At 47.8% G+C, this 22,427-nt stretch overlaps 10 protein-coding genes across 10 annotated transcripts; 3 read left to right on the top strand and 7 right to left on the bottom strand.

Annotated features, from left to right (window-relative positions):
* Positions 1–296: 296 nt before the first annotated feature.
* Positions 297–2,061, bottom strand: E1B28_001749 (uncharacterized protein). The gene is made up of 8 exons (XM_043147712.1): positions 1,973–2,061; positions 1,658–1,907; positions 1,546–1,599; positions 1,429–1,497; positions 1,225–1,370; positions 831–1,169; positions 630–768; positions 297–576 (listed from the first exon to the last, which is right to left on the bottom strand). Exons 2-8 carry the CDS (start codon positions 1,829–1,831, stop codon positions 385–387), a joined length of 1,113 nt encoding a protein of 370 aa, XP_043016426.1. The 5' UTR covers positions 1,832–1,907; positions 1,973–2,061; the 3' UTR covers positions 297–384.
* Positions 2,062–2,281: 220 nt separating this feature from the next.
* E1B28_001748 (uncharacterized protein) lies at positions 2,282–3,229 on the bottom strand (the record flags this gene model as incomplete). Its single annotated transcript, XM_043147711.1, has 2 exons — positions 2,282–2,593; positions 2,654–3,229. The coding sequence occupies 2 exons, from the start codon at positions 3,227–3,229 to the stop codon at positions 2,282–2,284; spliced, it is 888 nt and encodes a 295-aa protein (XP_043016425.1).
* Positions 3,230–4,561: 1,332 nt separating this feature from the next.
* On the bottom strand, positions 4,562–6,732 carry E1B28_001747 (uncharacterized protein; the record flags this gene model as incomplete). Its single annotated transcript, XM_043147710.1, has 13 exons — positions 4,562–4,755; positions 4,812–4,914; positions 4,971–5,093; positions 5,162–5,289; positions 5,340–5,414; positions 5,471–5,537; positions 5,591–5,881; positions 5,938–6,072; positions 6,134–6,211; positions 6,264–6,273; positions 6,334–6,506; positions 6,563–6,571; positions 6,632–6,732. The coding sequence occupies 13 exons, from the start codon at positions 6,730–6,732 to the stop codon at positions 4,630–4,632; spliced, it is 1,419 nt and encodes a 472-aa protein (XP_043016424.1). The 3' UTR covers positions 4,562–4,629.
* A 1,347-nt stretch (positions 6,733–8,079) lies between these two features.
* On the top strand, positions 8,080–8,643 carry E1B28_001746 (uncharacterized protein; the record flags this gene model as incomplete). Its single annotated transcript, XM_043147709.1, has 2 exons — positions 8,080–8,107; positions 8,165–8,643. 2 exons carry the CDS (start codon positions 8,080–8,082, stop codon positions 8,641–8,643), a joined length of 507 nt encoding a protein of 168 aa, XP_043016423.1.
* E1B28_001745 (uncharacterized protein) lies at positions 8,642–10,519 on the bottom strand. The gene is made up of 3 exons (XM_043147708.1): positions 10,456–10,519; positions 10,320–10,406; positions 8,642–10,259 (listed from the first exon to the last, which is right to left on the bottom strand). The coding sequence occupies exons 2-3, from the start codon at positions 10,338–10,340 to the stop codon at positions 9,051–9,053; spliced, it is 1,230 nt and encodes a 409-aa protein (XP_043016422.1). The 5' UTR covers positions 10,341–10,406; positions 10,456–10,519; the 3' UTR covers positions 8,642–9,050.
* A 153-nt stretch (positions 10,520–10,672) lies between these two features.
* E1B28_001744 (uncharacterized protein) lies at positions 10,673–13,279 on the bottom strand. The gene is made up of 3 exons (XM_043147707.1): positions 12,986–13,279; positions 12,404–12,935; positions 10,673–12,351 (listed from the first exon to the last, which is right to left on the bottom strand). The coding sequence occupies exons 2-3, from the start codon at positions 12,461–12,463 to the stop codon at positions 11,026–11,028; spliced, it is 1,386 nt and encodes a 461-aa protein (XP_043016421.1). The 5' UTR covers positions 12,464–12,935; positions 12,986–13,279; the 3' UTR covers positions 10,673–11,025.
* On the top strand, positions 13,262–16,015 carry E1B28_001743 (uncharacterized protein). Its single transcript, XM_043147706.1, has 7 exons — positions 13,262–13,467; positions 13,526–13,619; positions 13,675–14,124; positions 14,175–14,455; positions 14,507–15,024; positions 15,234–15,645; positions 15,712–16,015. Exons 1-7 carry the CDS (start codon positions 13,279–13,281, stop codon positions 15,952–15,954), a joined length of 2,187 nt encoding a protein of 728 aa, XP_043016420.1. The 5' UTR covers positions 13,262–13,278; the 3' UTR covers positions 15,955–16,015.
* Positions 16,016–17,553: 1,538 nt separating this feature from the next.
* On the bottom strand, positions 17,554–18,668 carry E1B28_001742 (uncharacterized protein; the record flags this gene model as incomplete). The annotated part of the gene is made up of 4 exons (XM_043147705.1): positions 17,554–17,660; positions 17,720–17,822; positions 17,877–18,167; positions 18,233–18,668. The coding sequence occupies 2 exons, from the start codon at positions 18,666–18,668 to the stop codon at positions 18,076–18,078; spliced, it is 528 nt and encodes a 175-aa protein (XP_043016419.1). The 3' UTR covers positions 17,554–17,660; positions 17,720–17,822; positions 17,877–18,075.
* E1B28_001741 (uncharacterized protein) lies at positions 18,640–20,407 on the top strand. The gene is made up of 8 exons (XM_043147704.1): positions 18,640–18,765; positions 18,815–18,848; positions 18,911–19,170; positions 19,232–19,481; positions 19,535–19,577; positions 19,627–19,770; positions 19,827–20,057; positions 20,115–20,407. Exons 1-8 carry the CDS (start codon positions 18,739–18,741, stop codon positions 20,257–20,259), a joined length of 1,134 nt encoding a protein of 377 aa, XP_043016418.1. The 5' UTR covers positions 18,640–18,738; the 3' UTR covers positions 20,260–20,407.
* A 74-nt stretch (positions 20,408–20,481) lies between these two features.
* E1B28_001740 (uncharacterized protein) lies at positions 20,482–22,425 on the bottom strand (the record flags this gene model as incomplete). The annotated part of the gene is made up of 1 exon (XM_043147703.1): positions 20,482–22,425. One exon carries the CDS (start codon positions 22,423–22,425, stop codon positions 20,482–20,484), a length of 1,944 nt encoding a protein of 647 aa, XP_043016417.1.
* Positions 22,426–22,427: the final 2 nt, after the last annotated feature.

Raw genomic sequence — 22,427 nt, 5'->3', positions numbered from 1 at the left:
ATCGAAAAATCAAGACACTGTCACGTTAGAGTTTGAGTGCGGGTAGCGTTCTTGTGTCAAACGTCGACTCAGGAATGATGCACCAGCGACTTCGAGAGGTCATGGAGGTAGCACACGAACATAGACGTCTGAGCCCTTCGATTGTATGGATTGACTGATGGAACATTTGAGGATGAGCAGATGCTTGCCAGCGAGAAGCAACTCCTCAACTGTGAGTCAAAATATTCCAGACGCCTGCCTGTAACGATAAGTCAAATCCAATAATGTCACCGCTGTGAGGACAGCTACGAGGTCTCGTCTAGACTTGCAACTTTAAAAGAACTGGGAGAATATAATCTTCAGGATTGAGAGATGAAGTCACACGGACGCATAGGAAATAAAAGACTATTCAGTAAGCTTCTTCCGAACGAAAACCCTATCACCGACTTTTACTACTCCCTCCTGTAATGGTGCCCCCCAAGTGCCGACACAAGCAGAGTACTTACGGTTAGGATCAAGACCCAATCTAAATTTCATCAAAACTTTAAGCGGAACCGACTTGTCTTTCTCTCCCGTTTCTGGCGAAACGTTTGGTAGCTAGTCCACAAAGGAAATCAGTCATGGGTGCGGCCTCACTTTCAGCAACATACCGTGCATCGCACACACTTCCCGACGATGAGAATAGAAGGGGCATTTTTGGCAACCTCGATTTTGGTACCAATCGAAACTTCCGTCCACTGGTCTTCTACCCAAGGTCCACCTCCTTTCAAAACTATATTGGGCCTGAATCTGGTGAGAAAAAGTGGTCTAGGTCTAGAGTTCGCAAATAGGTAAAGTGGGCCCAAGCTCACCTCTCAATTGCAACCTTATCTGTCTTCCAACATTCGTCAATCTGTTGAGTTCCCACTCGGGAACGGACTTCCCGATCAACTTCCGCCATGCTTTCTTCAGATAAGATGAGTAAAGGATACATATCCTGATAGAGGGCCGTAGCATTGAAGTCGGGATAATTTGTCGAAGGCAAGCATGGTCGTGGAGAACTGCCCTTCTGGACCAGATGAACAGGCCTCCTGAAATAGGCGGAAAACGTTTCGCTGACGGTGTTTGAGGTGTCTTTCTCAGCGTCAGGCATTTCCTGGCATATGTAGCCATCTATTGCAAGACGGCCCATTAAATCTGCATCGTGAAGACTGGTGGGAACCATTTCACTTCATGTGAAAGAAGCTACGAATGTATGACACGCACATTCCCCAATTTTTTAATAAACCTGCGTTTGGGCGTAACGGGACCGATAACGAACGGCAGCCTGAGCCTTCAGGGAACGATATCTTTAGTGTACCGCCATACGGAGAGCCTCCGTTCTCTTCTATGGTCGGTGTGATGAGTACCATCTAGGTCAAGAAGTGTGTGAGATAACCAGTGACGAATTAGGTTTGGTTTTCAACACACAGTTGGGAATTCACGAGCTGTGATGATCTTATGAGTATCGGCTTCAATGACACACCATTGTCTGTCAAACTAGAAGGGGATTAACAAAGTGGGTGTTTCGACTGAGGTTGTGCTCACCTCTAGTCCTTCTGAGGTGTACCGGCTTGACTGCACAGACGTTCCTCGACAGCTCTGAACAAACACAAATCGATCAGTCGTCGACCTCAGCGTCCTAGATGGCTACACGCACCTTTATCGGATGAACTAAAAGCTTCGAGACCCTCACATCCACATCATGACCAGTGCTCTCCGCTACGCTTTCAACTTCTTCAGTTGTATGGTTAAATCCACGTCTTTCGCTGTCGTCGACCTCAGGCTTGCCGATGTTCCGGGGTGGAGCCGGTGTTTGACTGGTAGGTCTCATAAAGAGCAACCCTGAAAGCAGAAGAAGGATGCTGGTGAAGCCTATCGTAAGAGTCGCCTTGTTGAGTACCGTCAACCTGGAAAAAGTGATGTCATTTAAGGTGGACGACTAGGGATCTCCCGGCTCATAAAACTGACCCACCTGGAGTGGGGACCGACGAACTGGCAGAATTCAAGTGGCTGGTGCGTCGACAACGCACCACATAATCAACAACACTGTCCCGAGTAGAGGATCGGCCGTGGGTAAAAAAATAATTACCGAAGTCCGTACTATGTCCTCCGTCTTCAGTCTGAGTAAGTATTCCAGTTATATTCCAGCACTCTTGTTTTTATAGGATACAGTAATCAAACGCTTTTACTAAATGACCTTCGAGTCCAGCGTTTAGCAGGAACGAGTAGCAGTACGCGTCAATAAACGAAATCCAGGAACACATGTACATACCAAAGAACATCACTTGGATGGAATTTGTCCCGGCCAAAAAGCTGGTCCATCCTTGTTCTCCTTGTACCACGGCTCATCGTGCGCCAACAGAACCATCGTCTTTGGGAAACGCATGAACGCTCGTATCCGCTCCAAATGTTCTTCTGCCGCTTTCTTATCCGAGTGCGCACAGGTTCCAGTAAACCCAACGGGACCTTCTGCAATCCTGGACTCGCCAGTTATCAGTCTCCAATGATGAGCACTGTCTCCAGCTAGGAGCAGCCAACCGCCATCGGGAGAGGTACGAACAACGAGGTTAATATGACCGGGCGAATGTCCTGGCTATTTTTATGGGTTGGTTATCTGAACGTGACTGATTCGAAAGAACACTTGTTATCTTACCGCGTCCACGATGTAAAGACTTCCATCTCGATAGAAGTCGACCGCGCGGGGAAAAGGACCCAAGGGAGGTTGGTCCTGCATATCCAAGAATCGAGTACGCCCAGCGGGTAGAAGATCGCTTGCGTATAAACACTTTGGGTCAGCGGGATATCCAGGTGTAACGAGTGTCACTGCTTCTCCTCCTACTAGGAATGTGCTGTTGGTGAATCGACTCGTGTCTCCAATATGGTCGTAATGAAGGTGCGAAAGACAAACAACATCCACTTCTGAAGGCGAAAGCCCACCCTTCACAAGCGATTCCGAAACATCCTGCTCAACTTTAAGACGAAAGTCAGCCTTGAGTTTGCGGACGGTAGGCGGCGGGTAGTTTGTCCAGTCCTTGCGAATCCCCAAGTCGAAGACGAACTTATGGCCAGTAACGGAATGACGCAAAAGGAATGAAAGGGAGGGGGCGACAACGAATTCACCTGGTTTTCCATCGTGAATGAACCGTTCGGTGGGGAGCTTGACAATTCCTGCCTCTACGGCCGATACGATACAATGCGCTTGGTTGAGGACGGGGGTTGGAAGCGACATGAGTAGTATTGAGTAGGGTGGGAATGCATTTGTATTACAAGAATTCTTGCATACACGGGACCATCTAGCTTGGAGAGTTGTTGAGAAGTGTTACACAGGCAGAAACACCTTCTTGATTGCGGTAGAAGTTGGGGCTATTCTTGGAGCACTACTCAGCAACTTACTCTGGAACGCTCAGCGCTCAGCAGCGGTCCAAGAGGTGATCCTAGATCTGGTAACGGCAGGAAAGTTTTCAGGAAGTATTTTTTATCTGGTGACATCAAGGCGATGGTCGACGCAGGTGAAAGGTTTGCGGAACTTTGCAGAAGGGTTCCGGCTAAGGTAACAAAAGCCGACGACAAATCTAACGCCCCTGTGCGCCCGTACAAAGGCCCTTCGCAGAAAAGTAGAAGTCGGTTCAAAAACGCGGTGAGTGAACCGAGTCTGGCTAATTTGATTGCAAATTTCTTGATCTTCATTTGAAGTTGCGAACCTAGGACGGATAGGTGTAGAAGATTTTTTTTTCAATTCGCGCATCGTGTTCCAGTGCGTCGTATATTCAGCCAGGCACGTTAACTCGAGCAGTGTCGCATACTCGTGAATTACCTTCTTTCATAGTACGGCGAAGGACCTCAAGTGGTTTTGTCGAATGGATATAAACTTGAAGTCCGTGATAGAGGGGAGAGGCGAGAGGCAAGTCACACCTGGGTCCTCGTAACTAATTGAAAGGCCAAAGCATTGCAAAAGCATTGTTCCAAACTTGAGAATCTTCAACTTGGAGACTCACTTGCCTAGTCCAAAAGTTCCAGTTCGGACAGGCGCTACATAACAAGTCGCCATCTCCCTGACACCGGAACGTTCAGAACTCTTTTCCACCCCAACTTGAGGGATTCATTCATGGAGCCTGAGGGTATCTTGTACGGCTTCGGGGCGATTGCTCTTTCCGCATCTCATCCTGAAAGGATCCTTTGCAGCTCCAAGTTCCTCACCGCTCATCCGGGCCCAACTTAGCAGCGCTCTAACGATGTCTTTGTGTCGACAACCAAGCAAGCATCTCAGTCTCAACCAATTCTTTGCAATGCCGATTCCGTTGATTTCCGAGTCAATGTAATGGATTCGAAACCGAACGATTCAGCCTCCTAACGATCAAAAGCTCCTTCTATCCGTGGATTTCGTGGATATCTGTGATCTCTTGGGCTTATCTTTTACGAACTTGGTTTTACAAATTCTCGCCTCTGGGAAACGCTAATATACGCTGGCGCGCTCAATGTTTCATGTTAGCTCCTATTTTTGCGAGACGAGGTCTCGCCGAACTTCTTTCCGAGGATTTTGCTCACGGAATAACCTCTGAGTCGTGCCAACGATAAACATTCATTTTTTGTCATACCGGGGGGGGGGGGTACACCTTCAATCGTAAACTTTCATGGAGACAGTTTCTGCTCGTTCCTTTCATCCGCAAGGTGCTTCTCATGAGCCTCTTCCAACAAATGAGGTTTCCAAGAGGCAGAACGCCAAGGTTTGATTCCCGCTCTGTACATTTCATCGACCTGTAACGGAGTTTAGCTCTCCCTCACCCAGTAATAATAATTCGTTTGTTCCTCACCTCCTCCAGACTCAATCCTTTCGTTTCGGGTATAAAGAGCCAAACGTAAACATACCCGAACACCAGCATACCGAAGAATATCATCAGGATGAGTGGGCCAATCCTTCGTTTGATTGTCTCAGCATAAAAAAAGATTTTGATCGTTGAGAAAACACTCACTTGGCCGCAATTTTCGGGGCGAAGAATGACAACAAAAAGTTCCACAGCCAGTTGGTCGCACTTCCGAGCGCAATACATTTGGGTCGAACACGGAGCGGGAAAGATTCACCGAGGTAAACCCATCTAGGTAAAGAGGGGGACAACAATTCAAAAAATGGTACGTCTGTAGCTTGGCGAAAAGAGAAACATACGGAACGGGTCCCCAGAAAATGGAGAATGACAAAACGTGGAGAACGGCAAAGGCTACTAGCACATCTCCACCTCTTTTGTTCGTGTCTGGGTTTGAACTGGCGAGTAAAAAGTGTCCCACTAGCCCGGCCTATTAAATCAATCAGAAGTGGGGGAGGAACAGAGCGGTGGTGAACTCACAATGAGTGAACACAGGGCTTCGAGGACGGCACCAGTAAGGACTGATAACCGACGACCCCATGCTTCGATCAGATACTGTTGAAGTGGGTAAGGTTCACCCGGGGAGCCTTTTATGTTCATCTACTACACACCAAGGCAGGTATAGTTCCAAATACGGAAACTCCACCCAAGATCGCTTGAATAGCCAGAGGATCGAGACTATAAGAACGGATAAGATAACGCGCCGAGTCGGGATAAAACCGATAACCCACCCAGTTTTGGCAGCAGAGAAGAAGGTAGGCCCATAATAGTAATAGAAATTCTGACCATTCAATTGTTGAATAAACATTAACATCATTCCGTTCAAGGTACGTTTCCAGAGCGCGTTACGTGTGGAGAAACATTCGAGCCACGTAGCCTTGCCGCCTTCGTTTTCCGCGTTGATAGCGAATTGGAGATCGCCCACGAGTTCAGCTACGAGCGGATCATCTTCGGGGACACCGTTGAGTTCTGCAATGACCTTCGTTGCCTGGGCTGTCTGTCCTGTGCCTAGTAAATGACGCCTGACCATGGGTATGTTAGCTTTTTGGACATTGCGGTAGAAGCTGCGGGAACGCACGGAGATTCAGGGAGGAAAAATATTCCAGAGCAGAGGAATAGACCCCATGCGATCTGCAGCCCTACAGGCACTCGCCATGATACTGAACTTGGGACTTTATGGGTTCCGAGATCGATAATGTAGCTGATGAATATCCTGTTGGATCACTGTAGTTCAGAGACAAGTTGGGCCTGATGATAGGTGAATTTGTACTTGCCCAACAATGATTTGGAGCTGGTATAATACTAGAAGCGTTCCACGAAGTGCTTTCGGTGCTGTTTCACCGTTGTACAGTCTTTAGAGCGGGATTTAGCTGTAGCTGATGATAGCAAAAATAGGTAGCATACGGAACAATGGCTAGAGGTCGCAAATTTAAGTATCAATCCATATGAGAAACAGTACTATAGTTTCACGTACCAGACAATGCTCCCACACCAAGGCCAGCGATAAATCTCCCAATAGTGATTTGAGCCAACGAATTGACGGTTGCGGTTTGGATAGTGGTTCCGATGGTGAAAATGACGGACCATATGAAGATAGACCCTTTTCTACCGAAGCGGTCGGAGGTGAAGGCTTGTCCAAGGGCGCCACTGTGGTAAAATGAATATTCTGGGATCTGGAAGGACGTTGAAAGAGGTGAACATACACGAAAGTTCTAAAGGTCGTGTATCAGTTTTAATGTGTGTTCTGTAGAATGAGGGTTTGAAAAACGCACCCAGCAGAGAGCAACGAGGTGATGATGGCCTGTCTATCTGCTGATAAAACAAAGCCTCCATTACCGTCGGGCTCACCAAACCGTCGGACGAAGTCCGGCATGACTAGACATCCCTAATGAAGATAATTAGTGGGGCGTAGCGAAATCAGCAACGAGGTTCCTCACTGAAATGACTCCAATATCATAACCAAACAGAAAACCTTCACGAAAGAGTCAGCCTTCGAGTTTTGTAGTTCAATTATCCCTTAAAATGTACCTCCTATATGTCCAATGAACGAATTAGATATCTAAGACGACGTCGAGGAACAAATAAACTCACCAAAAGCGATGAAAAACGCGAGTGTGATGGCTCTCCTGTTTGTCGGCGTCACTTTCGAGACCATTTTTGTGTAGGAAGAAACACACTCCAAACATCCACCATTTTAACCACCTTTAAATAAGATCCCGAGCAATAATAGACACCGTCCGGCCCATTTCCTTGCCTCTCAGCTGACCTTCAACGGTCCGCAAAAGAGAGTGACTTGTGATCCTATCGCTAATCTGTGGTTGAGGTCAACGCGGGAAGCGTTGCTAAACACGGGATGCCGTTTCCAATATAAAACGACCCTGGCTTTCCCCAGTTGCATTTAGTGTGGAGTAAATCGCCCGTCGCTTCATATTTTGGTTACCTAACCCCAATCCCTACGTTGGTCTCAGCGTCAGTTAAAAATCTGGCCGAAGTGCTTTGATTTCTGGATTAACCATGTATAAGTAGGCCGAAGCATGCTATTAGAGAAGATCATCAATACCCTGAGAGCAATGCTGTGCCAGAGAATTCTAGTCACTATGAATTTTGGGGTCTGGGGAAAGCCACACACGAATCTACAGTGTCGGCAAAAGTTGATCCTAGTGTTGGTTAAACGGCCCCCGAGCGGTCACAACATGTGGTATTTCTCCGCTTAGATCATGTGGTGTCGTACTCGCGGTAGTACCTTGACCGCGACTATCGACACTCATGGTGATCTTTGAAGGAAAGAAAGGTATTTATCTTCTTTCCGATCTCTATTTCATTATTAGCTTACAACACCAGCTTGCTTTAGTCCACAAGTTCCTCGCTACTTTAGAATCTCTTGGGGTTGGAGACAGCATCCTCTCTTGCTCCCGATTTCTCTAGCTCTGCTCACTGACACTTCTAGTGGAAAATGGGGGGACCTTAACTCACTCAGCGAAAGATTTCTTCAACGCGGATTTCTTTTTCTGTACCGGAATGAAGGATACGTGGTTAGAGCAGTATGTTCACGACATCGATCGACCCATCCATGTCTTCTGATCAAACATTTATCTACTCAGACTGCGACATCGAGGCTTGATTGTGCGTCATTACTCAATATATGGAAGACGTTTCCTAAGGAAACTTGAAGGTTCGCCACGCAAGCTGGATCAATCGATGCGTCGAGGAGGAATTTCTCATGCCATCTTCCAAGTACATTCTCGATGGTGAGCATGTGAACTTTTCTCGATGTATTTATCTACTTTCCGAGTTTTGTCTCACAGAATATTTTGATGAAACCTCAATTCATCTCTATCATGATATCACCCATGAAGCTGACAATGACAGGACGCACGTCTCCTGTCACTACAGTACATCTCAGGACACAACGCTGACTCTCTGCGACAAGCAACAATCTGCCGTCGATATCCTGCCAGAGGACCTTGCTACGTCCGCGAAATCAACCTCTGAACACGGCCACGACTTGAGCTTAAACTCTGAAGACGGTTGTCACTTCGCATCTCCTAAACTCAAGAAACAACATTTGAAGGCTAATCACAAAACTCTACAAGGGATAATCACCACCTCTCCACCACGTTCTTTCGCTCAGAAGACATCTAATGATGATAAGACCTTCGAGCGATTCATCAAGTTCGTTCCTGTTGATACTACCTCGCAACCTATCTCACTGTATGCTACACAACGAACTGTCGTTTTTAAACTTCTCATCATACGCATACAGCTCCTCAAAATCTCCTCTTGAGCATCCTTGCAGTCTGCTAAACCAAACACTAATGTCGTCTGCCACCCCTCGACTACCCTTGTCATTGCTTCTGTCCCTGCCAGAGGTAGAATCGACGTTATTCAAACCTACTGAAGTATACAAGGGGGGGCTTATGTGGATCGACTGGAGGGGGCCGAAATGATCTTCTTCTCTTGCTGTGATTGCTTGATCTTTGCTTGCGGATACTTGATAATACCATAACGACGGAAGATGCTTGACTGTGATACGGAAAGGATTGTAGATTTCGATGCAACGCTAATATATCAGTACAATTCGCGGTAGAGTTCGGTCTGAGCTAATGTACATATCCAAGGGTAAACAAGATGTCCTTACACAGTTCAAGTTCTTGAGTTCTACATATTTCAACGCAGCTTCGAGTTTCTCTTCTAGGATGTTCGAAATCTGAGGTCTGAAGATTGATCAGACGACTGGGCCGAAACACTTGAAGAGTCGTCGAACGGGTTGGGAAGTGGTTTCCTCACGGTAGATCCGCTTTCTTCTGAGGTCGAGATTGAGATTGAGTTCGCCGAGGACAAGGAGAAATCTCCCTCGGCAGTCGTTGACCAGCGACTCCTGCCACCATATCCTCCTTGTTCTACACTGGTTTTCGAAGGTGATGGGGGTGATTCCTGCGGAGTTGCACGATACGGCGCCAGGGGGTCTCTCCTCGTAGCCAAAAGTACACGACCGATGCTCCTGAGGCTCCGGAGGCTAGATGATGATCGAATAGGAGGAGGTTGTCCGGGACTAACCATCAAGGACGGGTTAAAAGCCCTGATAGATTCCGGGGATGGGGGTGAAATTGGACGACCGATACTTCGAGTAACACCAGCCGCGGCGGTGGGACTAGTGAATGGGTAGGGATATGCTTTTTCAAATGAGAGACCTGAAGAGACGGCCTTCATGGCACGTCTCCTGCGTAAGCAGAAAAGAGTGAGAAAGATGATTATCATCATTCCAATGACGACGCCAACGACGATTCCTGCGATGGCTGAAGGTGAAAGTGAGGCGCTGGTGGATCCTACAGGCGGTGGGGGCGGTGGGGGCGGGGAGGTTGAAAGGGTCGAAGGGCTCGAAGAGGGCGCATTGGGTGAGAATGGTGAACTTGAACTCAGGTGTGGGGATGTCTGAGGTTGCCTTCCGCGTGGTTCGGTGGAAGGAAGAGAACTAGTAGCTGTGGTACTCACACTCGTATTACCATCAGTGCCAGTCGAAGTGCTCCTAGTACTCGTGCTAGACGAAGTCGAACTTGCTGGACTGGTGCTAGAGGTTGTCTGAACGGACGTTGTGGTTGTCCTCTCCTCCGGACTAGTGCTAGTGATTGGGCTGGGATCCGGCGCGGGTGAAGGAGTCACAATCGACGATGAGGTTACTGGCGGCGGTGGAGGTCCCCCACGCGGGGGCGGCCTACTGTCGTTCGGCTTCGGCTTCAATACTTCGCCCAACCCGAACAGCCCCCCTATGACCTCGGCCGCCGGTGTAAGCAGGCCTTTCCTGTTAATCGAATGCCCCAGCGACTGCGGTACGACTTGGGTCTTCCCAGTTTTTCCCGAGTGCCTTCCTGAACCTGCCATGGAAGGCCTTACTGAAAAGTCCTGCAAAATAATTCATATCAATCCAAAGAGTCAATGCAGTAGAATACAACTTGAACAAACCTTCAGCCGTACGATCCTCATTTCGAGGGTGACGCTGTTGTTGGGGGGGAGAGGGGGTATCACAGAACTTGAATCTCTTTCTATTGACTGTGTCTCATGTCAGGGACGGTTCTTTTAAGGAACCAGTGGCAGTTACCAAGGCCCGTTATAGAAGATCATTCCACCTTTACCCATTGAATCCTTCGTTACGGACTTCAGCCAACAATCTCCCAATGTTGTGCTTTTCAATTGTGATCGCTGATTGTACCTTTCATTTCTGTTAATCGAAGCGAGGCACAGGTAACGTAGGAGTTGGAGACGAAGAATGGTTCAAGGCTATACGATCCCAGACGTATGAATAAAACCCGTAAAGGGGTCGTTCATCCTGGTTGTTTTCTTTCGCCAAGGAGTAAAGACATAAGGGCTTGAAGCGTCGAGATGGAAGGTGTCCCATCAGAAGAACGGCGTGGGAGGTAAGATGACTTCACAAGTGCGGCAATAAAGCATTCCGATTCATTCGACTGATTCGAGCGAACTATTAGTGGAGAGCTTGATTAATGATTGCTTGCGCCGGGTGCTGTTCCATATATTTTTTTGTATGGAGATCAAATATCACGGCGTCCGTTCTAGTACTACATCAAGTGGGTACACTAAAAACGAGGGTGATTGGATGTAGAAACCAGAACATACAAGAACGAAGTCTCCAAAACCGAAACAAGAATCGAAATCACGCAACGATGGAGGGATACTTTTCCGGATCGTGGTCAATGGCCGTATGGAAGGAAGACGCGCGACTAGCAATGTGCTTCTCACGGTCGTCATGGTCGGATGCAGTCTGCGAAGAGGCAGTACTCGACCTAAAAGAGGACGACCAACGACTAGTACTAGTACCCAAGAAACTGGCAGAAGACCGTCTCGAGGCAGACAAGAATGGATCGGGGACATATTTAAACACAGATCTTCGCCCGGTCGAAGGGAGTAAGTTGCGGATGTAACTCAACACTCGGTTTGAGCGTGGGGTGGGAGAAGGAGAGTATGTGGGATCCTCAATATCAGAACTGCTCATACCCGCAAATGGGTAATCAGAAACGTTCCTGGATGCACGAGCGGCACGTCTCCTGCGGCGAAGGCAGACCAGTAAGATTGAAAGAATGCCGAGGAAAAGTATGATACCAGCGACAACCCCCCCAATCAGAGCAGCAGGAGGCGAGGCTCCAGTGCTCTTGGGAGGAGATAAAGGAGACGAGACCAAAGACGGTATGACAGTTGTGACAGAGGATGTTGTCACATGTATCCCACCAGTAGAGTCAGTCATAGTGAGGGTTTTCGGTATCACGGTGGTTACAGAGCCGGTCGTAGAGGAGAATAGCGTGGTGGTGGCTTCAGCAACCAGGACGTTGTGATCCGTTCCAGAACTCGGACTGTTCATCGCAGAGTTAGTGTCTACAATGACGTTGCCCGTAGAGCTCGAAATCGGAGCGGAAAGCGCGCGTGTAGAAGCAGACAATGGCTTGGTGGTTGCCGTGCTGCTTTCATCATGGGCTGTGTTTCCAGCAGTGGCGACAGCTGTACCACTTGTCCTGTCACCGTGGCTACTATCGTCAGAGGAATTGCCATCTCCAGAATCGTTTCCATTGTTGCTTTGTGAAGAGCCATTATCGGGAGGAGGATTACGAGAAGGAGGGTCGTCGGGGCTGTTGGAAGGAGTCGTCGGCGGTGCTTGTGTGTTTTGGGGCGGACTACTGGTGGGGGAAGATGGGGGTTGGCCGGGTTTGCCACCATGGTCAGACGCTCCAGAACCAAGAATGATTTTAGCGTTTGCAATTGGCCCGCCAGTTAAGCCTTTGGGATCGGAAATGGTCTTCTTTACATCGTCAACCACATCGTTTCCATCTTTGACATCGTTGACTGTGCCCTTCACATCTTCAACTGTGCCCTCAACGTGATCTTCGGTGGAATGAACGACATCGCCAATGCTTGGCAAAGAAAGTGGTTGTCTGATTTCGACTCGTTGGTCTTCAGCTTGTGCTAGGCGGCGTTGCGGAGAAAAGAGCTGCATGAAGATTAAGTTAAAGTCAGAAGGCTAACATAAACGGGATACGCACAGTGATATCTTCATTACTGCCAGCAGAGAGCAGGGAGAATATACGGATGATGAATGCCATCTGAAGATGGCGGAAGCATCTGGGGTGCGTTTCCCGTTTGGCAGTCGAGTTTTAAACCACCCCTCCAGCTAATTATAGGTAGATCAAGCCCTTACAGTGGCAAGAGTGGCACCTGTCGAGAAGCATTCTTTAAGTTGAAGCCCGGAAAAAGCGTCAGGACCGCTGTGCAATCTGATTTTGATGTCTTACACAGGTTCATCTTTCAAGGTCAATGCTGAACTTGGCCTCGGCAGCATGCACCCGATCAACTGAGTTGATGTGTGTGCAGAAATCGTCGATACTAAAACGCCGATTGGACATTGAAACGCATGCCGAATCGAAAACTGTTGATATCGAAGTCCAAACCGCTTTATCGAGATGGGGGTGTTCGACGACATGAGAAGTTGATTGAGAACGTCTGTTCGTGATATATTAAGGGAGGCGAATAATTCGGGCTTCCATGTCCTCATCTGCATAATTCAATTTATTCGTGCTGTTGAAATACTGAGTGACTTTTACCTCGAGTGGGTATGACTGACTCACTGGTACCTGCTAGGGACCATGGAAGTGATACAAGGGGTTTCCCACTCTATCCCAGCGAAAGAGAGAATTCATCATGAGCAGCCGAACTCATCACAAGCCGAGGTGATCGTTTGTGATGGACAGTTAAACTGTGAAATGGATAGCTGTTCGAAGGTTTTAGATACACAACACTGGACAGGGACGTTGCAGTTTGAGTGGATCTCAAGAGGAATTGGTCTGCTCAAGGAAGGTAAGGTCGCCGTCGAGGTCAGAAGACCGACAGACCTTGTCGCCGTGGGAAAGCCCGGGAAACCATGTCCGCGGTTTCCCTCGAACCAGTACTTACCAGCCTCATTGCCTCAATTCCTACTTCCCCGGTCCATGAAGAACAGCTCAAACAACTCGTAAAGAAAACTCTTGATGATGCAAAAAGGATCTCTTCACCGGAGAACAGGAAAAATCAATGGGAATACCTGTTGAGGAATGAGGTCTTGAATCTTGCTGTAAGTCAAGGACGTATTTCCTCCTTGTTATTTTTTTTTTGAATCCAATGTTCTATAGGCAACTGAGGGCCAAGCTCTCAAGAATGAAGAGACGAGATACTATGACCAGCTGCGAGATATGTTGGACCTGGTTCTCAAGTTCACGGAGTTGGGTGCGTCACTAGTCTCATTTCAAGTTTCCGTATCTCAACGCCGCTCGCATCTCAGACGCATGCGAACAAAGCTTTCCGTTCACGGTCCTACAGGATCTCCTTGAAGCGCAAACAATCGCCTCATGCTCCCATACATTCACATGGATTGAAACACGCGCCTCACGTTTAACAGAAGGCATGGTTCCCGGAAAAGGAAAGGCCCTCGTACTTTTACGAACATTGAATGATTTACTTCGTCGCCTTTCAAAGATGGGGACCATGACAATATTTTGTGGAAGGATACTCACGTTCTTGAGTGGGGTGTTCCCGTTAGGTGAACGCAGTGGCGTTAATCTGAGGGGTGAATATGGTCCTTTATGGGAGGGGGTGACAATGGAGGCGAAAGAAGAGTCTTCATCAGCAGGAGCGGATCAAGCCAAGGTCGAGGACTCTAATGGTGACATGAAGATGCAGGTCGATTCCAAAGATCCAAAGAAAGACGACAAGGCAGCTGAACAAAAAATGGGCACGTTACATTTCATTTGGGCTTTCATATGACTAACTCGTTTTGTTCAGATTTTTACAATACATTCTGGTCCCTACAACGACCGTTCTCCAGACCGCCACTGTTCGCGAATCCAGCCACCTTCCCCGATTTCAAAGAAGCCGTCACTAAGGTTCTACCTGTAATCAAAGAAGCTAGTGCGAAGGAACGTTTGATGATGGGTAGCAAGGCGGTTGGCGCATCAAACGGATCACTCAAACGCAAACGAGAACCCTTAGAGAGCGCCGAAGATGCTGTCGAAGAATATTTCTTTGCAAAATTCTTGACCAGTCCTGAACTGATTGATCTTGAGGTCAGTCCTAGAATAGTTTAATCATTCATGTCATTGAAAGAAATTTCTAAGATCGCAGATACCCATTTCCGCCGTCAATTTCTCTTTCAACTGCTCATTTTACTGTCACATCTTCTTAATTACACCAAGGCTGCCAAGGCTGCGTGGCAGACGACAAGGAATCGCTCGTTACAAATGGACTTCGTTCTATCTGATACAGATGCACAATGGGTACAAGAAACATTTACCAAGGCAATGGAAGAGTTGCGACAGACAACGCCGAACGGACGAGCGTTCGCTGATACAGCTGCGGTCATTTTGGAGCGCGACAGGAACTGGATCCGGTGGAAGAACGACATGTGTCCGCCGTTTGACAAAGCACCCTGGAGCGTCGAGATCGAGGAGGAAGAGGAGGTTGATGGAGAGAAACAGAAGAAGAGAAAGGTTGGTCTGGAAGAGGCTACGAGAGAAGCAAGACAGAAGATGCGCGAACCTCCTGAGGATTGGCAGTGGAAATTCGGGAGTGAGGCATTGACCGAGATATGGGAGATGGGCTATCGTGACTTGCACGATTTACAAAGACCTTTCCAGTTGAGTTTTTGCGTACTTTCTTTCACTTGAATTATTTTTGGGCTTTTATGGAGGAATGCGCCGGTTCTCGTCAGGTCGCTACCTCAAGCCCAAGGGGTCGTGCTTTTGCAGCGGCCAGCTGGCATATTTTGGACCTTCGAACACTGTGCTTTGAAGTCTCCTTTCCCTCTCTCTCTGCGCTCGTTCGTTTTTACTCACGGATCTAAAGTCCTGGCGATATCCAAGACTTTGCCAAAAAGATTCAACTCGAAGATAGGCGAATAGAAATGCGAACAAAACAACTCAGACAACAGCAAGAGAGACGAGAAGCATTTAAGATGGCAGCGGCGGCCAAAGCAGCAGAGGCGGAGGCAGCGGAGATGGAGTCCAAGGCTACTACCACAAATTTAGAGCCACCCACAGACACAATCTCGGCACAAAATGTGTCATCACCACTTCATCCTTCACTTCCGGCCAAGCCTGTTTCCAGCTCTTTGCCTCAAGAGCCTCCATCAGTTGGTACACCTGCATCAACGGTGGGGCCATCTGCAGCGCCGGTCACAAGTACGCCGACGCCCAGGCCAGCAACTCCCATGTCTGCGCCGTTACCTCCTGACGATCAGATAAAGAAAGCGGAAGAGGTGAGATAGTTTTCCGTTTTCACCATCTGATTTTCATTTGTTGATTGCTACTTGTTCTGTTCTCAGAGCAAGGAACGCTGGTCATGGCTGGCGCTCCGAACGGCCCGTGAGCAGTATTTATCACATTTTGGAAAGGTTGGGACTGGAGATGTTCCGGCCCTGGTCCAGGAGATCGAGCGAGAGAAGGAGAAAGAGGCAAAAGAAACCAAGGCATCTGAATCGCCGAGTGGGAGTAGTCCTTCGAAATCGCCAGGACCAGAAACTCTGAAAGTTGATGTAGAAGGGGATATAAAGATGGAAGCAACGTAGCCATGTAGTTCCGGGTAGTTCATGAAACGTTTTCTGCGATCACGAACCATCATGATCAGGCAAAACCATCGACCCAACTTCTCACTCTCGACAACAGGAGCCTCTTAATTAGAGCATGATGTGTTTCTCTCATCACGTTTCCGAGGCTTGGAAGTTTGCGTGTCACAGGAGGTCCCTCCTGCCATAGTATCCGACAGTGAAGGACAAGAAGATACAAAATAATCTCGGTGGACAATCACCACAATTCATCGGCGTTGAACCAAGGTTCTCAGCTCATGAAGGATGAGTACTAGTTGCCACAAAACGCAACGGAAAAGACAAAGCACCGAGTTCGATTCGTACGATTTTGGTCTCAGGCTTACGCGGTAAACAACACTCTTCCAATACCCTTGATCCTTACCTACATCCCTTCATGCAGGCATACGAAGCCGTAGGAGAATCCACTGAAATTTCTTTGACCTACTACGAAAATAGCGTCTCGGCGGCCACTGTCAAGTTGTTGCAAATTATGGACGAGTATGACTGCATGAGGATCGTACATTCATTATCAGCAGTACACCACCCAATGTCCCGATACCTGAGACCACGCGACTACAAGCAGACGATCCAAGGTCATGTCGGAAACTGATTCAAGATCTATGCCAGTGTACGGGAAAACCATCCCCTCATGCATTCAATTATTACGACTCTTGTTTCTAGCCCAACCAGGTCGATGGATATCAAGTAAGTGTTTCTTCCTTCGCCCAATTCATCTCGAACTTCTGACAAACATTCGATGTCTTGATCAGCCCCGCTGGTGCGCATCCATCTAGTCGAATGGGCGAAGACCCCGTTGGAAGACCATTGAACCTCCTTCCTATCCTCGCTCATATGGCAATCGGTAGAATCGATGATTCGACATTGAAAGTTTTCGGCCTCATTTAACAATAAAAGGACACATCGGAAAACATCCATCGACCATTCTCGCCCTTCAACCACTCCGGTATACCGGCAGAGGGTTAGTTATCACAGTCCAGACCATTACCTCCACTTCCGCCGTTACCACCACCCGATGTAGTTGCTGCAAGTCCCATTCTCAACGGCAATGCACACCCATGGTTCGCCACAAAGGAAGATAGCACGCCTCGACCTCTCACTTCGGTGCCTAGAATAATGACCTCCGACTTTCCCGTAGCCTCACCTGGATTGCACACACATTTGCAGGTGCAGCAGCTAATTTAAGTGTGCCACCCGGAAGCTGAGTATATCATCTCCGCTACTTGGTAGTTTCGAGTTTGGGAAGAAGGAAAGAAAGGAAAAGAAGATATCACAAGTACCGACGTCTTTCCCATTCCAAGTCGCATAACGCGATTTCTACATTAGATGGATTTTTATTTATTTATTCGTATTTCATGTTCGACTTTTTTTTCTCCGCAACCCAGGTCTTTCTATCCGTTTCGTGTGTAGGGAGCTGAAAGGTCTTCAAGTGTCATTTTTATATTTGTAAGTACTAAGCATCAACGTACAATCTGTATCTTGTTTTTTCCCCTTGCTCATGCTTAGCTACGTTGTATAGTATACCTAGTGCTAAAATTTTTGATATCCATATCACATTTACATAACCAGGTCATATTGACAGTACCAAGGAAACATTTGTATTAAGTTACTCATTAACAATAGCTATCAAGTAAGACAGTTCTTTAATCACTTTCGGTTTGTTCAGTCGTCTAAGAAAATATGTTGGTGGTCAGTCAAAACATAAAATTCTGAAAGAGTTTGAACTCACATTAGACAATTCTCCGTCTGTCACTGGGGTTCACGCGTCACGTTGTGGTGTGCCTGCCTGGGGGAAAGAAACCACTCTTGTATCTGTATCTGTATCGTGGGTTCTATAAGTGTATGTCAGTTTACATCTAATAGAGCACAGTAGAAAAGAAACTAACTTTTAATGATGAACGGATAGTACGTACAAACTTGGCGTCAACAAAAGATATCATGGCGTGTATCCGCAGAATGAGGCGCCCAAAGACACCCAGCCTTTCTGAATCAAACTTCCCCTCAACAGAAATCAGCATGAATGTCATAGCTGATGCTGTGAGGAGAAAAGCCACGAAGGGTGAGAGGATTGTAATGAAACCCCACTCAGAACCAGTGTCGAGCGTCGACTCGACTGGTGAGATGATTGGCAAGGGATAGAGGTGTTGGCACTGGCGTCGTCCCAGTGGCCAAAAGGACTGGGAGAACGCGGAGGGATCAGGATGAGTAGAAAATTAATAGAAAATAGCCTATAGTTACTTACTGAGGTGTAGGAGAGTTCCAAAGTAATGCAGCCACATCCCCAGCAACTCATTCGGAGGATCCCCTTTTGTGGCTGGTAGTGCGAGAACCACGCAGAGATAGGACGCTCTTAAAAGAATGCGGACGCCTATAGATGTCGCCGCCGTGGCGGGGGTGAAAAGGATTTGGCTCGCGGAAAGCGAGCAGATGAGAAGAGACATGGCGAGAAATCGTTCTACCACCTTGGTTGGAAGGAGGTTGAATGGGGCCAGCAACCGTCTTGGTGGTGGCGTATGAATGGTGTCGTCGGCCATAGTCGCAGAATTTGGATGGGATGATAGTTCTAGCATGTAGTAGCAGTAGGTTGTGGAGGTGAGGAATTTGAATGTGGGGGTTGGGTGGTGTCTCATCGAATCGTTGAGCGTATGAATCTTCCTGCGATCACGACTCGGAACCATGATCAGATAAAACTGATAAAACCCTCCTCCCAACGCCAGTAACTTTATCCTCTCCTTTCTCACTTCCACCATGTCTCACCATCAGGAGCCCCTCAGAGTAAGTTGTGTCTCATCACGTTTCCAAGACTTGAAAGTGATTCTTCCAGACGGTCCTTGTCACTGGAGGTGCTGGCTATATTGGTATGTGTTTCACTCCTCTATCTGTGAAGGATAGAGCATACTAAAGCCATATCTTTTAACAGGCTCGCATGTGGTTTACTGCCTGGCAAAGACAAGAAGATACAAAATAATCTCGGTGGACAATCACCACAACTCACATTCATCGGCGTTGAACCAAGTTTCTCAGCTCATGCAAGATGAGTTGCCACAAAACGCAACGGAACAGGATCGACAAAGCACCGAGTTTGATTCGTATAATATTGATCTTACGCGGTCAGAACAACTCCGAGGTGTGTTCGATAAGTATGGGAAAGGTGGAATTTGGGGTGTCATTCACATCGCGGTGAGCAACAACCGACGCACTTCCCATACCCTTGATCCTTATCTACATTCTCTTCATGTAGGCATACAAAGCCGTAGGAGAATCCACTGAAATTCCTTTGACCTACTACGAAAATAACGTCTCGGCCACTGTCAAGTTGTTGCAGATTATGGACGAGTATGACTGCACGAGAATCGTATATTCATCATCAGCGACAGTTTATGGTACACCCCCCGATGTCCCGATACCTGAGACCACGCGACTACAAGCAGACAGTCCCTACGGACGATCCAAGGTCATGTCGGAGACTGTGATTCAAGATCTATGCCAGTGTACGGGAATTTCATGCCCTCATGCATTCAATTTTTACGATCTCGTTTTCTAGCCCAACCAGGCCGATGGCTAGCTGTTGCTCTCAGGTATTTCAAGTAAGTGTTTCTTCCTTCACTCAATCCATTCTGACGATGTCCTGATCAGCCCCGCTGGTGCGCATCCATCCGGTCGTATCGGCGAAGACCCCGTTGGAAAACCATTGAACCTCCTTCCTATCCTCGCTCATATGGCAATCGGTAGAATCGATGATTCGACATTGAAAGTTTTCGGAAATGACTACCCTACCCGGTTTGTTCTTTTATCTCACCCTCGGTTTCTGAAACCTGATATTTCCTCATTGTCAGAGATGGAACATGCGTCCGCGACTATTTACACGTCATCGATCTTGCGTCTGGACATCTTCTCGCGCTTGATGCGTTAATAAACAAGGATAGTAAAGTGTTCCATGACAAACCCCAGGGTAAATATAAAGCGTACAACCTTGGGAAAGGGAGAGGGCAGAGTGTGTTGGAGATGATTGAGGCAATGAGGAAGGCCACTGGATTTAACTATAAAAGTGTTATCGTCGGACGAAGGTATGTTTGCGAGCTAAGTTCTAACTAATCAAGGTCTGTTTTTAACGACAGACTCAGGGCTGGAGATGTTCCAGATCTTACTGCTGATCCTTCATTGGCTGAAAAGGAACTTGGATTCAAGGCTCCACAAGACTTGGAGACGATGTGTAGGGATCTGTGGAATTGGCAATCGAAGCATCCGAAAGGGTTCGATTCTACCTAGGACGGAAATTGGGAATTGGGCAAGGAGAGTGATAAAATAGCGAAGATGCATAGTACCGCATCAGAGTAATAACAATAGTTTACACTGCCTTACCATCTACATGGCACCCGACGAGCTTTAATAACCAACTGACGACATTTCACGCGCCCTTTCGAACGGCGTGTAATATCGAATAAACAGCCTATCGTGGGTGATAGGCCAATGACAGGCTCGTTCGCCGAATCATTCCCATAAGAGACCCCTAAAAGGCCAGACTCGAAGTGATCCCGGGTTCTGTTGGCCAGCATCCGGTAAATCCGAAGGTAGCGACGGTCGAGGGTACGATATCATCACATGAGCCATTCTTTTCAACGCCTTCATTTGCTTGCGCGCACGAATGTCGTCTTCGGTCACCTTTCTCTTTTCCCGATGGTATGTGACATTCAACGATCGAAGGGGTAGTCGTACCGAACTTCGATCTGTATTCGATTCCGAATCAGGGTCAAGAGGGCGGGCTCGTATTTGGACAAATTTTACCAACGCCATCTCCGAAACGGCTTCACATCGATGTAGTGCGAGGCGTTGAAGGGCAGGACACAATGCAGAGCTTGGGTTCGTAGGTTCCTCGTCGTCTTCGGTAGATGACGAAGGCAGTAACTTTTGAAGAAGCTCGTCTGTCAAAATCGCAAGCTCAGCTATGGTCTCCGGCGTGGCAAGTGCATTCGTAGGGGGGGCGTTATGTTCGACTAACGACAAGCGTTGGCGATCTCGCAGCACGGTCCAGAGACATTCATCGAGTGTGAGAGACGTCAACGACGGGACGTTCTCCAAGCACTCAATTAAGGCTTCCCTAGTCATGACGAACCCCAATTCAAGGGACTCGAGATGACATCCTGACCAAAGCAGGAATTGTAAGAAGGGAACCTGTGGCGGTATAGAACCTGCAACCAAACTCATTACGTTCCCGAAACGCACTGTGAGATGCTTGAGTTTCGGAGTGGAAATGTGGTCGAAGATAGCTTTAACCTGACTTCCATACACGCGTCCCGCTCCTGTTAGGTCGTCATGGTTCAATCCGTGTAATGGAACTTCAAAGTGGAGGTTTAAAGAGAGCGTGTGGAGGGACGGGAGGTGTATTATGTCTTCCAGAGCGGCACAGTTATCAGCGGCATGTAGTCCTGATGGGTGAAAACCTGCAACAACGGTGACAGACTGCAGGCTCAATGCGCCCTTGGACAGGACACGTAAAATATCCTCATGATTCTGGACACCGTTCATCCCTGTTTCCGCTTTGAAATGAGTAAGTTTTGTCCAATCAAGATCGAGTTTGTACACGTTCTGGATGGGTTCGAGTAACGTTAGATGTCGCAAGGCTGGAGCGTTGCAAATCAATCCGGCCAGAGGAACGTTTGTGTCTTCTGGAGAAGGATGAGGTGCAGCTGGATCCAAAAAGAGAAGTTGTCGACTGGCCATGTCGTAGTCAATGATGAGGGTTTGCAGCCGAGTGAGGTCCTGCCAGTGAGGTCTTGCATAGTCTTCTATGACCTCCAGGAGGCATGAAGGGACTCTCAACATGAGAGTACCCCATTTATGGGAAAAAGAGAAAAAGACGTCCATTACGGACTTGTATACGAGCACCGCTCGTCCACTAGAATCACGGTCGAGCCCGACAACCAACGAGATGGACAGTGGCAAGGACCCAGACCTCGATAGCCATGCCTTCACACCCTCTGCTCTGCGATTTATCACCTCTGTCAATCTAATTTCATACTTCTGAGCTGTCGGTGGGAGATATATGTGTAAACTGCTCCATAATTGAGCTGTGGATAGTGCGATTTCTCTCCATCGTCTACAGACGAGAGTGAGTAAAAGAGGTGCCTCTGCAAGGCTTCGTGTCGGATTTCTGTCCTTTGTTTGAAGACAATGAACAAATATTTCGGACATGACTTCGGCTGGGAGACGGCGAATAGGAGATATGAGGGCTTTGTGACTGCTCACAAAGGTTTGTAATTTCTCTCGCTGAGATATGAGATAGTTGAGAGTGGATTTGAGATGTTGGATTTCTGCATTGAGTCGAGCTAATTCTTCGATTGGTTGGACGAGAAGTCCATGTATTTGGCATGTTTCAGATGATGAAGCAGAATGGTTCGTGTTCAAGACCCTGTGGAAATGTGTCTGAGGGAGCATGT

The sequence above is a fragment of the Marasmius oreades genome, chromosome 1, assembly GCF_018924745.1.
Source record: "Marasmius oreades isolate 03SP1 chromosome 1, whole genome shotgun sequence".
NCBI lineage: Eukaryota > Fungi > Basidiomycota > Agaricomycetes > Agaricales > Marasmiaceae > Marasmius > Marasmius oreades.
This window is presented reverse-complemented; position numbering and strand designations above follow the sequence as displayed.

Bases quoted from the DNA above. Each gene is read 5' to 3' on its own strand.
- E1B28_001749 (XM_043147712.1), bottom strand. From the start codon at position 1,831: ATGAGACCTACCAGTCAAACACCGGCTCCACCCCGGAACATCGGCAAG. The intron at 1,170-1,224 runs GTGCGTGTCATA...GGTTCCCACCAG, and splicing joins TTATTAAAAAATTGGGGAAT to TCTTCACGATGCAGATTTAA. The intron at 769-830 runs GTGAGCTTGGGC...TTTTCTCACCAG, and splicing joins GATAAGGTTGCAATTGAGAG to ATTCAGGCCCAATATAGTTT.
- E1B28_001745 (XM_043147708.1), bottom strand. From the start codon at position 10,340: ATGAGGATCGTACGGCTGAAG. The intron at 10,260-10,319 runs GTTTGTTCAAGT...ATTATTTTGCAG, and splicing joins TGAGGATCGTACGGCTGAAG to GACTTTTCAGTAAGGCCTTC.
- E1B28_001744 (XM_043147707.1), bottom strand. From the start codon at position 12,463: ATGGCATTCATCATCCGTATATTCTCCCTGCTCTCTGCTGGCAGTAAT. The intron at 12,352-12,403 runs GTGCGTATCCCG...ATCTTCATGCAG, and splicing joins GCAGTAATGAAGATATCACT to CTCTTTTCTCCGCAACGCCG.
- E1B28_001743 (XM_043147706.1), top strand. From the start codon at position 13,279: ATGTCCGCGGTTTCCCTCGAACCAGTACTTACCAGCCTCATTGCCTCA. The intron at 13,620-13,674 runs GTGCGTCACTAG...CTCGCATCTCAG, and splicing joins TCTCAAGTTCACGGAGTTGG to ACGCATGCGAACAAAGCTTT. The intron at 15,025-15,233 runs GTTGAGTTTTTG...ACGGATCTAAAG, and splicing joins GATTTACAAAGACCTTTCCA to TCCTGGCGATATCCAAGACT.
- E1B28_001741 (XM_043147704.1), top strand. From the start codon at position 18,739: ATGTCTCACCATCAGGAGCCCCTCAGA. The intron at 18,766-18,814 runs GTAAGTTGTGTC...TGATTCTTCCAG, and splicing joins ACCATCAGGAGCCCCTCAGA to ACGGTCCTTGTCACTGGAGG. The intron at 19,171-19,231 runs GTGAGCAACAAC...CTCTTCATGTAG, and splicing joins GGGGTGTCATTCACATCGCG to GCATACAAAGCCGTAGGAGA.